Source organism: Tiliqua scincoides, chromosome 3, assembly GCF_035046505.1.
Source record: "Tiliqua scincoides isolate rTilSci1 chromosome 3, rTilSci1.hap2, whole genome shotgun sequence".
NCBI lineage: Eukaryota > Metazoa > Chordata > Lepidosauria > Squamata > Scincidae > Tiliqua > Tiliqua scincoides.
Window position 1 is genome coordinate 4,239,065 of NC_089823.1, and position 12,016 is coordinate 4,251,080.

The 12,016-nt window shown below is 42.3% G+C and overlaps 1 protein-coding gene and 1 long non-coding RNA gene across 3 annotated transcripts in view; both read left to right on the top strand.

The window, feature by feature from the left end:
- Positions 1–3,241, top strand: part of RSF1 (remodeling and spacing factor 1) — a 52,537-nt gene extending 49,296 nt beyond the window's left edge. For both annotated transcript variants that reach the window (XM_066619887.1, XM_066619888.1), the window contains 2 exons: positions 873–1,064; positions 2,256–3,241. In XM_066619887.1, the coding sequence (XP_066475984.1) occupies positions 873–1,064; positions 2,256–2,824 (761 nt within the window). In that variant the 3' untranslated portion in view covers positions 2,825–3,241. The remainder of the gene's footprint in view (positions 1–872; positions 1,065–2,255) is intronic.
- Positions 3,242–5,928: 2,687 nt separating this feature from the next.
- Positions 5,929–11,755, top strand: LOC136646022 (uncharacterized). Its single transcript, XR_010794189.1, has 2 exons — positions 5,929–10,892; positions 11,365–11,755. It is a non-coding gene; the product is annotated as an uncharacterized lncRNA (long non-coding RNA).
- The last annotated feature ends 261 nt before the right edge of the window (positions 11,756–12,016 follow it).

The following is a 12,016-nucleotide window of genomic DNA, read 5'->3' on the forward strand; positions in this document are numbered from 1 at the left end:
CAAGTGGGTGGGTATCAAGTGGGTATCAAGTGGGTGAAAAGTGGGTTTTTTCAAGTGGGTGCTCCTTTTTTTAGCAGGGGGAGAGTAACTGGCCCACCTCACCCCAGCACTGTCTGTTCTAGTGGCTGTCTGCTGGCATTCCTTGGCATCTTTTTAGATTGTGAGCCCTTTTGGGACAGGGAGCCATTTAGTTATTTGATTTTTCTCTGTAAACCGCTTTGTGAACTTTTAGTTGAAAAGCGGTATATAAATACTGTTAATAATAATAATAACTTAGCATATGCAGAAGCACAGGGCTTTAGAGCTTTAGGCAAGACATGGCAACCGCAGGCACACCTGCTTTACTTTCAGAGCACACTCTGAAACCGAAACCTTGTTCCTTGCCTAACTATAAACAGCATTAGAGATAAGGAAATAGTCAGATCTAGGAATGTGTTGTGGTTAGCTAGAGTCAGCTAGTTGTAGCTAGTCTTATCAGTAACCTCCAGTAACCTTCAGTATTGTACTGTATTGCTTCATGAGTTTAAGAGTCAATAAAAAGCTTGGAGGAAACTAGGTAAGAATCAGTCTATCAGTCTCGGTCAATATCTATTCCAGCTTCCAGCTTCCTCCCTGCATCCACATTTGAATCTTGCCTGCCGTCTCTTCCTTTCTGCCTCTCTGACCCCTTGCTGCTCCAGTTCCTTCCCTCAACACTCAGAGTGCCTCTGCTCCCTCTGCTCCCTCTATCAAGCAACAAGGCTCTAAGCCTTGGGTGCTTCCCCAAAGCAAAGTAGCATCTGCTACAAATGGGAGTGTTGGTAATGTGAGAAGATGTTCCAGTCTATCGACTAAACTTTTTAGATGGTTATTTTTCTTCCTCCCTTGCACAGAAAGTGACGTTTCCTCAGATTACAGTGATGAAGATTACCTAGAAACGAGACGGAGAAGATCTCGGCGGAATCAGAAGAGACAAGTCAACTATAAGGAAGATTCTGAAAGTGAAGGTTCTCAGAAAAGCTTCCGATATGGGAAGGAGCTGAGAAGACTCCACAGGCGCATGCTTTCCAGTTCAGACAGTGAAGGTAATATTTAAAAGTTGACTTGTGCAGAAATTCAGTAAAGCTTTTCTCCATAGTGGGGGAGAGAGTATAGTGCAGGTTTTAAACACAAGTGCTGTTTTACAAAGCTGGACTTACAGACAATCCTTTACTTAAGTAACTTCTTCCTTAGGCCACAGTTCTGAGTTAATGTTACTCTGTGAAATGACCATGGCCAGAGAGAAGCAGGCCTGACGCTAGGAATTTTGGGGTGTATCTGAGCAATTAGCAGCTGCTCTTTTCGCCTAGCCTGACAGCTGGTGATGCTGGTTCAAGTCCCTCCTCTGCTGCGGACTCAGGTGAAGTTGGGGGAAGTTATCTTTGTTCTGGTCCAGCATAAAATAGGGATATGATTATGTCTTTCCCACCCATTTCTGGGCAAGAAAATGTTTTCTGCAAGAGAAGAATATCCAGGTATATGTGAAGCGGCCTTAGATAAGTTCAACCTGTTCTATTAACTTCTGTGACTGGCAGCTGCGCTCCTGGGACAACCAGATGTGGTTCCCCAGCAAAGGAAGAACTTCTGTGGTTTTCCTCTGGACAGCCAGAGGTTTCCCAGCAACCACATTTGAGGGGATGTTTTTGTTTTAACTGATGATGCTGGGGAATGAATCTGAAACCATATGCATGCTAAGCATGACTTCTGTTGCTAACCTGTGACCTGTCCCCAAAGAATTAGGTAGAAGTATACTGTGACTTGTCTCCATTTCTGCCCTCCACTCTTTATTTATAATTTTTTTATGCATGTTTTGTACTTCTGGTCTCCGCCCACTGCTTTGGGGACACCAGGTGCTCCATCAAAACCCTGGCAGGATTGCAGCAAGCTTTAGAAACTGTTGTATCTGAATGGTTAATCCTTCTGCCCTTCATACAGAAGTTCATCTTTGGAAATGGATGTTCTGGGGTCTTTGTTTTAAAGGGCCGAAGTGAGCCATCTCGAAAAAGTTGTGGGGAGTGCTCCAGGTCAAGGCATTCCGGAAAGGGAACTAGGGGTTAAGGCTCAGATGTTCTGTCCTACAATGTGGGGGCGGGATAGCATAAGAAACAGCTTTGAACATTGGCAAGTTGCTGCCAGTTTTCTTTTGGTTCTAAGCGTCTGGGTCTGTAAAGTGTTTGTGCAGCTGTTGTCTGCTTTCAGATTTTGCTAACAGCTTTAGGTGTTGCTGCTTGTTCCAGAAAGCTACCTGGCTAAGAACTCTGAAGATGACAAACCAGCCAAGGTCTCAAAGAGGTCAGTTCGGAAACGCAGCCACAGCACAGATGAGTACTCGGAAGGTGAGGAGGGAGACGAGGAAGGACGGCCCATCCGAAAGCGCCTGAATCGGATCGAAACAGATGAGGAAGACAACTGTAGTAATGCCAATGATGAGAAAGGCAAGCCTGTGTCACCTAAGAAGCCCTTGGCTCCTCCAGCCCCGCAAGACGTCACCAAGAAACCATGCTACCGGATAGAAAGTGACGAGGAAGATGACTTTGACAATGTTGGGAAGGTAGAAAGCCCTTTGGACTACAGCCTGGTGGATTTGCCATCCACCAATGGGCAGAGCCCTGGGAAAACTATTGAGAACTTAATTGGCAAGCCCAGCGAGAAGACTCCTGCCCCCAAGGACAGCACAGCCAATGCCAGCTTGGCACCCAATGGGACAAGTGGTGGCCAGGAGGCAGTAGGGCCAGAGGAAGATGAGGATGAACTTTTGAGAGTGACTGACCTTGTCGATTACGTCTGTAACAGTGAACAGTTATAAGACTTCAATTTTTGTGCTAATTTATTCCATGGTAGCTCATACCAGCGGGCCAGTTATTAAAAGGTGTTTTATTTTTCCTAGAAAACTCTCCACTACAGTATCACTTTTTAGCAGTCAGAATTTCACCAGTCCTGCAGTTTTGGGTTGTTGTTTTTTCTCCTCCCTGTGAAGTGACCAGTTTTTTCGGAACTCTTTTGAGGATCATTACTGTAAATCCCCGTTCTGATGCTTCTTCCTGCCCCTTCATCCCGTTCCACAGTACTGAGTAACTTCATCCAAACACAAACCTTGTAGTAAATGAGAGATTTGTATATTTTTGACTTTATATTTCCTGAGTGCACACACATTCTGTGGACAAAGAAATGGAGTGGTTGTAAGAAAGCATTCCAAGTTGGTCAGGGCCCAAAATCTGAACCCTGGGGGTGGGGGGGCAAGTACAGGGCAAGTGTGGGAATAGGGGTGGGGGTGGGGTACAAAAGCACTTGTGCTCCAACGTTTTCATATGAAATATATATTATATTTAAATGTTCACAACTTAGATTGCAATTTAACATGCAGTTTTAAGAAAAATAATATCTTTACTGTTGCATTTTGTGACCTGTAGGTTAACTTATCATAGTTCATTTTAGTAAACACTTTCCTGAAAAGCAGCCTCGTTAGACCCTGAAAATTACCACAGTGGACAGAGGTGGAGGAAGTACCATGAAAGAAAAGCTCTCATATCATCTTAGGAGTCACAGTTCCCCTAATAAACATCTTCTTAAAATGTTCATACATTGAGAAGTGTAAGCTTACACAATGAACTTTTGACAATTTGAAACCAGGCTAGCAGTGAGTTTGTAAACATAACTCTTTTGTTACTGTGTTAATCCATCTGGTAGTTCTCATGTGCGATGTCTGTACATGGAGATTTAATTGTGAAGGGGTGGGCTTTACAGCAAATAACTTTGAGCAGATGATGGAGCTCCTGTGAAGAGAGAACTGGCTGCTTTTTAAACCTCTTTCCTGCTCTTGGTATCTACTTCAAATTGAAGTATGCAAAATGGAGCTGTTTTCTTTCTTTGGGGTTCTCTGTTTGAGGAAGTGTGTGTGAGAAAGAGATTGCTTTTACTTCTAACAGATTTATTGGCCCATGCACCACTTCATTTTAATACCTGTCATGTGCTAAGGGGGCATTCCTGGAAAGAGTGCTTATTCCTTGGACTCTTGGGGGTGCAGCGTAGCACTGATGTCCCCTAGTCCAAAATAGCTTTTCTGGCCCATCACAGCCAAGGTAAAAAAGAATGTGGTTTGGATTGCCAGCCAGTTCTTTGCTTCACTCTTTAAGACTCTGGCTTCTTGTTTTTTGGTTTTTTTTTGTACAGTACAGGTGGCTGGAGGAATGGTCTGCAAAACTTTGAAATCAGAAATGGTCACATTTGTCTCTTTTTACATGAATTTTAATCTGGTGCTGGGCCTGTTGCTGGCAATGGCCACACCTAAACTTGCTTATTGGCATTGAGGGGAGAGTTCTTGTTCCCTGGTCCACCTTCCACCCCAGCACTGTATGTATGTTAGGAGTTTGTCTGTAGCTAGGCACTTGGGTTTGGTTTTGTTGTGGTTAAACTGAGAGGCCTTTGCTAAATACCTCTCAAACACCTTGGATTTCCAAAACCATTCTTGAAATTCACATTAGGTTCTTTCCTCCCTAATATCCTATTATCACAGTAGGAGCCACTCCATTAAATTGTGCTCATCTGTGTTCTAGCAATGCATATATCGTCCACATTCAGAGTTCTAGAACTCAGCCCTTAGAAATATTAAGTTCCATAAGCAGTATTTTTGCACAGCTTAAAGAAAGAAATCTCTCTGGTTCTAAATCCCTTTGGTAGCAGGCATAAAATAATAGAACTGAAAAGCCACTGAAAATGCAGTCATGGCTCTTTAAAATGCCACTTTGTTTTTTCTTTCAGTGATATTAAAATGCCATGTGTTTGTCTGCAGTAAAGCACTGTCACATTTGGGTCCCTGTCATTCAACCAATTCAAGTGCTGCTTTTTTGTATTTATTTTTAGAAGATGTGGGTGTATAAAAAATGTATAACAGGGATAACTCCCTCCTGAGAACTAGATAGATGGTTTCTAGACCTGTGCCCAGAACTTACACATCCAACATCTTTGGCTGTTCTGAGTTCTTAGCTCCACCCACTGACTAGGTTCTGTAAGGATCAAGATGCAGGCAAAGGATTCTTGAATTACTTTCTCTTCTGTGCAAATTGAGGCCGGTATGGTGGTGGAGTTCTTTCCTTCACACACTCACAACCCATTTGTCTAAGTCTTGCCTTGTTTGTAGGCCTGTGTGGATGCATAAAGGGAGGACCCTGACAGAGCCTTGTTGCTGTTCATACTTGAGAGGCGGGAGAGGGTTAGGGCTTTTTTCAGGATTGAGCAGTGTAGAGATGCAACTCGTAGGGGAGTATCTTCAGAGCAATATGGAAAGTCCTTGAGGAATGAATTGTTCCCCAGGGTTGTCATGCCTCTCCCTTTCTTGATGTACATGTATCTCCTTCTGAGCTGTGCTATCTTTCCTGCCTTACAGTTTCACTCGCCTTTAGGATACAGATGTACATACTTGCAGTAGCTGTTCTGTAGCAGTAGCTACAATAGCTTTAAACCAGTAGCTTAAAAATAGAAACTGTAGCTTAAAATCACATTCAGTTTCATCATGCTGAAGGATAGAGGTCAAGACTAGGTTTTGGGACAGTAGAAAGTGGTAAGATACTATGATTGCCATAGTGTGGACAACCTTTGTCTCATGTAGCTATGAGATATTCCACAGGTTGTTAACCAGAGTATGATTACAAAAATCGCAGCATAATGACATTTCCTTTGCATGGCCATTGATAGATAACAAATGTCCAGTTTTTCATCTCCACTTGGCATGAAGAGCTAAAATAAGCTTTCTGTTTCAAGTTTGTTTCCACTGGTGCGTCCTTCTTCCAAAGTCCAATTCACTTTAAAAAAATTCATGATCCATGCAGTAATGGCTGCTTGGAATAACAGGAATTCTTAAAAACCTGTTTATGAAAAATTGTATTGCATTGATTCATGTGCATTCATCCATTTTAATAATATTTATTAATTCTTATGAAATTGTTGGAAAGAACATAATCCTAGCAGTGTTTTTTCCCCAAGGTAAACATCTTAAGCATATCCTCTCAAAGAAATTTTTTGGTAAATTTGAGGCGGAAAGAAGTGCATGAAAGATTAACATGATCCTTTGCATGTTTATTTCAAAGTAAGTTCCTTTTGAATTTAATGGACCTTACTCTCAAGTCAGTGTGCATGGGATTATGGCATGATGATGACTTTTTATTGTTAAAAGATCTTTGTTTTCCTGCTCCAAGAACTGCAAGGTAAGGATGGATGTTGTTGATACTGTCTTTTGATCTGTTATTCGTTCTGAGTTCTCTTAACACTTGTTCAAAGCTCTGAACTGGAGCTCTGCAGTAATCTAGGCAGGCACCACGCACTTGGAAACTGGAGCTTGCAAAGTGTTGCCAAGTTTCTTAACCTCCTTCATGCCCATGTCTCCCTGGGCTATGTTCAGTTTTTGATGTTATTTTGCCTTGTATGTCTGATAGATATTTGTTGTTCTGTTTAAATGGGTTAAGCGTTAAGGTTGCCTTTGTGTCGGTTTGTGGGTTCATATCCCCATATTGGTTGTGTGGCATTCCCATGAGATTGGTGTGCAGTCCAAATGGGGTGCCCAGCCTAAGAAGGCCAAGGACTTCCTTCCTGTGCTGTGCTACCTATTTTGTGTCCACTTCTTCCACTCCTCTTAAGTAGATTGTGTTATCTGAAAGGAACCTGCCATCGTAACAGGAGTACATGGCTCAACACTAACTTTCTGCCCCAGGACAGCTGCTGGTTAAACAGTACCACAACTCCTATTTTTCACATTGCAGGTGCATGCTGTCAGTCCTGCACTGTGTGAACAGTAGAGCCATTGCTTGTAAATGTGGTGGCATGAGCAACGCCGTTTTGTTTGCAGTGCTACAGGAAGTGTAGCCAGCAAATGGAGCTGAGGTGCCAGTGGTAGGGGAGGGGGAAATGGAGAAAGAACTGTCACAATAGGGGATCTGATGAGAACACAGCCTTGGTTTAGTGAGGCTGTCAGAGGGGCACAGTGTGGTTATGACCCTTGAAACCACTATTCAAATCTGGGCCTCAGTGGTTTGCTACAGAGGTCAGTGGATGGGATTGATTTGATGAGAGAGATGTGAGAAAGAAGGAATACTTTAGCCTTGTGACAGTGGCAGATATGTGCCATGTCTCTTCTTACTGCAGACTTAAATATGTGGTGTACATAAAGAGGGTGGACATACAGGAGAGAAGAACACAATCCAAACTATACTGAAGTCAGTGTTTCAAGCTTTAAATTTTTTTTTCAAGCAATTTTAAACAGGTAAAATTAGTCTCCCTGAATTGGACTCAAGAAGCCTGAAGTGTGTGCCTTCCAGGCATCTCTGGGCACTCTCAAATGTACAAAATTGAATATCTGCATGCACACAAATTAGAAATTTCATCTAATGCAAATGCAGGTTCAGTGGTCATCTACATGGAAGTGAGGCTTCAAGGCCTATCCAGAGTTTGACAGCCTAGGAAATGGTGCCAATCTTCTCTGTCTCTTTGCTTTTAAGCCTCCTTGTACAGGCCAATGGGTATGCCTCACTGCTAAAAATCAATTGGCACTAAATTAAAAAATGCACGTTGGAGGAAATAATCATGATTTCAGCTTTCCCACAAGCTAGGTGACAGAACTGTAGACCATACTACTTGAGACTGCAGGTGGAGCAGTTGAAGTGTTTTGCTGTCTTCTCTCCATGCAACTTAGCATGCTGGGCAGTGGACTATGCTAAACTTCTTGGTTTGCTAGTTTACCCCTGGGAAGGGAGTCCTGTTTACATGGAGAAAATGGCGCTGACCAGAATTCTACCACCTCGTTTTGAATAGCGTGTGGAACAGATCTTCCACTTCTGCACAGTCAATTTCTGAGAGCTGTGTAAAGGCACTACTGTATTATATTCTTTCTGAAGGTGTGAAATAATCACCTTGCTGATGATTGAATGCCCTGTCGCAGCCAGTAGTAATCCACTGCTACACAGTGAACAAATACTTATTGCTGTAAGGGAAGCAGCCACATCTCTTCTCCTCTCCCAGCTTTCTTAAATGTTTTGGCACTAAACAGCCCATGGTGAGCAGTTGGATCCATTTCATTTCAACAGGGGTCTACTGAGGACAGGCTCAGTTCTTCCATTGATAGCAGCAGAGCATTTAGAAAGTGTTCACGTGACTGCGTCCATCTTCAGTCTGCACATGTAACAGATGTCCAAAACTTCACATATGCTGATAGACAGCATATCTTAGAAATGTTTTATAATTGCACACAATTCTTAAAAGGGGGGTGGAGGGAGGAACAGAACATTCAGATTTAGGGTTTGGATTTCTTAAAGCAGGCAGGTTAAGGGCTTTTAAGAACTAATTTCAGCTAAAATGAATGTTACATAATAAATTCAGTTTTTGACTTGCAGGCTCCAAGGTATGCAAGGAAGAAGAAGGATCTGCTTTTAAATGTTTCTTTCTGGTAACCTTCTGCCTTTCACTCTCTTTTCAGCAACTGCTGTTAGGGTGACTTATTCACACATGAGGAGTGTATATTTTTTGCCCAGTTTTTATGAGCAAACCTAGCATTCCCCAGTCAGAAACGTGGTCCTTTCTTCATCATACTTCTGTGCCTTAATGAAGGCAATCAGAACGTAAGTGTTAAAATAGTTAATCACTGAGGGTTAACTTCCCCCCCCTCCCCGTCACAGCTGGGAGTATATTATTCCTGGCTAACGTAGGTGTTTCCAAAATTGTCTTGTATCTGTCAACGTGCCCTGGCACTAAGTCTAGATTCCATTTCTGTTCTGATGGAAAGAACCACCTCCCTGTACAGCCAGGATTTATCACAAACTTCTTCAGTTGGTGCCCAATATTTGCACCAAGTTTCTTGGATTTAAAATTTGTCTCTTTCCCCCTTCTCTTTTTTAGTCAAAGAGCATGTTACTGTAGTGGAAGTTATGTGGTCATCCGCAGCAGGAAAGTCTGTGCTGCTGGTCTAGGTAGCTCTTAGGAGCCCAGCATTGTGATAGGTGCAAAGTTGGGAGCAAGACCAGGCTAAGGAACAAAATGCAAAATTTTGGAAGAATGGCCACAATCACACAGTGTCATATGCACACGGCCCCATTGAAAACAGTTGGACTCAATTACGAGTACATAATTATGGGCTTGGTTTTGTGTGCGTGAGAGAGAGATAAGCATTTGGCAGCACTTTGTAGTCAGTTTCGCTGTGTTTTCATATTTCAACCTGCACTTATTTGTCCGGTTCCTCTAAAACAGCCTAAACATACCAGTTAGACTGTATCAAGCCTACAAGAATTGCTTTTTTTTTTTTTTTTGGGGGGGGGGGGAGGTTCTTACAAATTTATTTCACTTCTCAAATGGCAGTAGCCCTGACAGTGGCTTTTTATTTCATCTTCCTATCTCCTAATATAAAATTAGCACATTCATCTTTGTGTGCAAAGAATCTCTCATAAAGGGTCTTGAGTGTATCAGGGGCTTTTAGGGAATGCTGCTAGACCTCTAATAGTTGGGACTCACTATTGCTTTTTTTAAACCCCTTGTTCTGTCTGATAGGTTAGTCTGCCAAAAAAGTATCATGTTCTTTGAAAAGAACAGTGTTGTTCCCCAGAAGTACTCAGTTGGCTTAGCAGTTGGCTCACCATTTTAACAGTGAAAAGTTAATTGCATAGAATGGCTCTGACCTACTGAAGTTTTATGTAGTTGGTTTTGAGTTTCTGCCCTTTTCCGTTTGCCATTTCGCTCTAAACACAGACTGCACATTCTGTAGGCATCTTTTGCTGTGTGAATTCAAATAGTTAACTAATTTTTATTGATTTGGGGAGGAGGATTGGGATTCTGCTGCCTGCCTGTTTCATTGCTGAGTCCTAGAGCAGGTCTTCTGAAATATGTCATTTTGTTCCATGGGGAAAAAAAGCTGCTTCAGATTGATGACAGCTGGTTGTTTTCGTCTCACTTTTTTGTCTTTTACACTGTCTGGCAACTCTTGTACAAATACCTGTTAAGGGAACTGTTTTTGCTAGTCTTAAAAAAATAACATTTTGCATCAGAATTACAATCTACTAGGCATTGCTATTGTTGAACCCACAATCCACAGTGGAGCTTTCATCAGAAGCAATGCTGAGTCTGGTGTGCATGGTGTCATCTCCACATGCTTTCCTTGCCCTGTCCTCTTCTTGTGGGTGATGAGCAGGTATCTGCACCCCTCTCCACATTGCACGCAGTATAACATGTGATGCAGGTGTGATCTGTGCAGTCTTCTCCCCACCGTCCCCGTCTGTCGAGGGGAAAGACTTGCACGAAATCAGGCCTCTGCTGATATGGTGGTTTTGTGAAGTAGAGGTGCCCGGGGACTGTCAGCTGGGTGTGTGCGGTAGCTCAGTCTAGTTAACCACAGAGAAGCACTCCTCGTGACTCGTCTGTTTTTTTAAAAGGCTTTGTCATAATGGTTTGCATTTCTAACAAGCTAGATTTGTAGAAACAGAGACTCTAGCTGTCAGGTTTCTCTGAGAGCCATTTTTTGGGTACCTTGATCAGTCTGACAAGTTGCTTTTCAGTGTAGGAGTGCCTAATGAAAGTGTTCCACTGTCTTAAAAGTCACAGCCCTTTGAACTTGACCTTTATCAGTGATCCAGATTCCCTCCCATCCAATTTATTTTTTAGAGCCTTTAGTTCAGTGCATGGTCCACCAGGACTGCTCTCTGCTGTCAACAAAACACCAGTACTGAGCAATGACAGCAACACCCCATCTCTTCAGGAGCAGACATGCAACTTCACCCTGCTTGCCTTCTGCTGGCACATTGCTGCTCATGGAAGTCCTTGTGACTGGCATGGATCCAGAGTGTTGGCATTTTTCATCCTACGTTCCTTCGGTGGTTCTTTCTTTTTTAAAAAAATTGACATTGGTAAGATTCTGAAAATTTTTTGTCAATCCCTATTTAAAAACTCTTGCACGATTGTGTCCCGAACGTTGCTTTTAAAAAAACTGAAATCATGAGTTGGCTGGAGTGTGAAGAGAAAGAACTCTGGATTTTATGTGCTGTTTGTACATTTGGAGGCTGCTTCAGCCATAATGCTTTTAGGTAAAAAGGCACATAATTGCCTAGGTTGATGCTGCTCAGCCCTGTTCATCATATACAGATTTAGGAAGCCAATGTGCACTTCCTAGTTGGAGCACTTGTGACAGAATCTGCAGTGCAGTTCAGAAGCAATGGTGTGTGTGCTGTTTCCTGTGTTGAGACTTATTACCATTTTATTTTTTAAAGATTACATATGAAGTGGCTGTTAAAGGGCGGGGGGAAGAGAACTGGAAATGTCTTTATTGTACATAAATTCAGGGTTGCTTTCTCACTTTTCTTTCTGTTTCCCCAACACCAGTAAACTCATTTGCATGGAAGGAATTTTAACTTGAAATGGAGAGTCCTGGTTCCCTCAGCGCTCAAAGTGGTTAACTGCAGTTGACAAACAGCTGGTGTTTTTAGCTTTGCAGTACATGACCGTTTAAATACTGTATTCCTTGTAAATGAAGTTTAAAAAAAATGTTACGGCTGGTGCCAATATTTTTGTTAATGAAATGTTCAATGTCGTCTCACTACGGTCTGGTCAGAGCTCTTTGTGTATAAGCTGGGCCTGCAGCCTTTTTATAGCTTGGAGGCCTAATTGTGTAACTTTTTTCTTTCATAATGTTTTTTGTTTATAATATCTACTGTCATTTCTTTCATATAAATATGACATGTAAATTGTCATAATAAAAAAAACATTTAAATAAGCTGATGTTGAGTATGTGTTGGAGAAGCCGCCGCCCCCCTTTTAAACCTGGTGGAAGATGACAGTATGCTAAACCAGACTGGTGTGCGACACCAAATTGGGAGGGTCTGCAGATAATTCCAGAGCACAGATGAATACTGTTGCTGTATTGGAAGAACTGAGCTGATACCAACAGGATAGCCAATGAAGGCAAATATTAAGTGATTGGTGTATGCGTAAAGTACTCACACATATAATAGCAACTACCAGTCCTATCAAGTGT